The sequence below is a fragment of the Lolium rigidum genome, chromosome 4, assembly GCF_022539505.1.
Source record: "Lolium rigidum isolate FL_2022 chromosome 4, APGP_CSIRO_Lrig_0.1, whole genome shotgun sequence".
Classification (NCBI taxonomy): Eukaryota; Viridiplantae; Streptophyta; class Magnoliopsida; order Poales; family Poaceae; genus Lolium; species Lolium rigidum.
In genome coordinates this window covers 261,159,240-261,160,580 of record NC_061511.1, presented here as the reverse complement: position 1 = coordinate 261,160,580, position 1,341 = coordinate 261,159,240, and the positions used below count along the sequence as shown (strand labels likewise).

Sequence of the window (1,341 nt, the reverse complement as noted above, 5' to 3'; positions counted from 1 at the left end):
ATGGGCTGGTCAGATCTGCCAGGCGATCTCGTTTCCGGGATCGCCGACAGGATCACCGAGCACGCGGACCTTGCGCGCTTCCGCTCGGTGTGCCCATCGTGGCGCTCAGCCTCGGCGGCGCACGCCGCTCGGCGCCGCGTACCACTGCTTCTCCTGCCAACCCAAAACTACTCCGGCGTCAACCGCCGTCTATGGTCCCTCGCCGACGACAGCGTCGCTGAGATCCCAGTACCTGCCGCGCGTGGCCGCTCGTTCCTCTTCGCCTCGCCGCGCGGCTGGACGCTCGGCGTGGCCAACGACCTCGCGGCCACGCTGCTGCACCCCTTCACCGGCGCGTCGGAGAGCCTGCCCGCGCTGCCGCCCTCGTTCCACGACGACGACCAGAGGATCCTCCGTGACACGGTGTGGGATCGGTCGCCGGACGCCGTCGTGGTCTCGTCGGGAAAGGGCGCGTTCTTCTGCCGGATGCTGCCGCGAGACGGCCGACTGTGGAGCCCGGTGGCGGGGTGCTCCCAGGCCGTGGACCGTGTCGGCAGCATCACCTACTGCGATGACGGCACGTTCTACCTCCTAGACAAGGGCGCGGGCAAGGTGACGGCCTTGGACGGCGCAACCTTGGCCGTGGTCGCGGCCATCGAGCCGCCGGATTTGGCGATGCCCAGACCCTGGCTCATACCCGAGTCCACGCTCGTCGCGTCGTCCGCGGAGCTCCTTCTGATCGTCAGGACGCAGCTCGTGTACGGAGGATATTTCGGGTTTAAGGGCCTCTTCAAGGTCTTCCGCGCGGAGCGCCAGAGCCTGGCGGCCGGGTGGTCGGAGGTCGCCGGCGACATGGGCGACCGCGCCGTGTTCGTGGACCACCTCCGGGGGTTCTGCGTCGAGGCCAACGGGGTCAACGGTGTGCGGAGGAACTGCGTGTACGTGGCTAGCTCCCACAAGGAGGTCAATGACGACTACGGGATGGACGTGTGGGGGAGGTACACCGTCTCCGTGCTCGACCTCGCCGACCTTACCACCCAGGATCTCTGGCATGGGAACCTGCTCAACTTCCGGTGCAGTAGATTCTGGCAGTGGCCTTCCTGGTGCATGCCAAATCTGCACTGATCCAAACTAAACAGCGTAGTAGTGGTTCAAGGAATATGACGAGTTAGCGTTCACCTCCTCTCCCCCCACCCACATACATGGGACTAGGGTTCATCGCCTTTCGTCGCCGCCGCCGTTTGTCCTCCAAGCCATGGAGGCGGGGTGAATCTAGGCCCTTGCCGGCAGGATGGCTTCGGTTTTTTTTTCTTCATTTTTGTTTGTAGGCTTCGTGTTTGGTGATGGTGGTGTCTCTTCCAA

The 1,341-nt window shown here is 64.5% G+C and overlaps 1 protein-coding gene across 1 annotated transcript; it reads left to right on the top strand.

Annotated features, from left to right (window-relative positions):
* On the top strand, positions 1-1,104 carry LOC124646405. The gene has a single exon (XM_047186523.1). It carries the CDS (start codon positions 1-3, stop codon positions 1,102-1,104), a length of 1,104 nt encoding a protein of 367 aa, XP_047042479.1.
* The last annotated feature ends 237 nt before the right edge of the window (positions 1,105-1,341 follow it).

Bases quoted from the DNA above. Each gene is read 5' to 3' on its own strand.
- LOC124646405 (XM_047186523.1), top strand. From the start codon at position 1: ATGGGCTGGTCAGATCTGCCAGGCGATCTCGTTTCCGGGATCGCCGAC.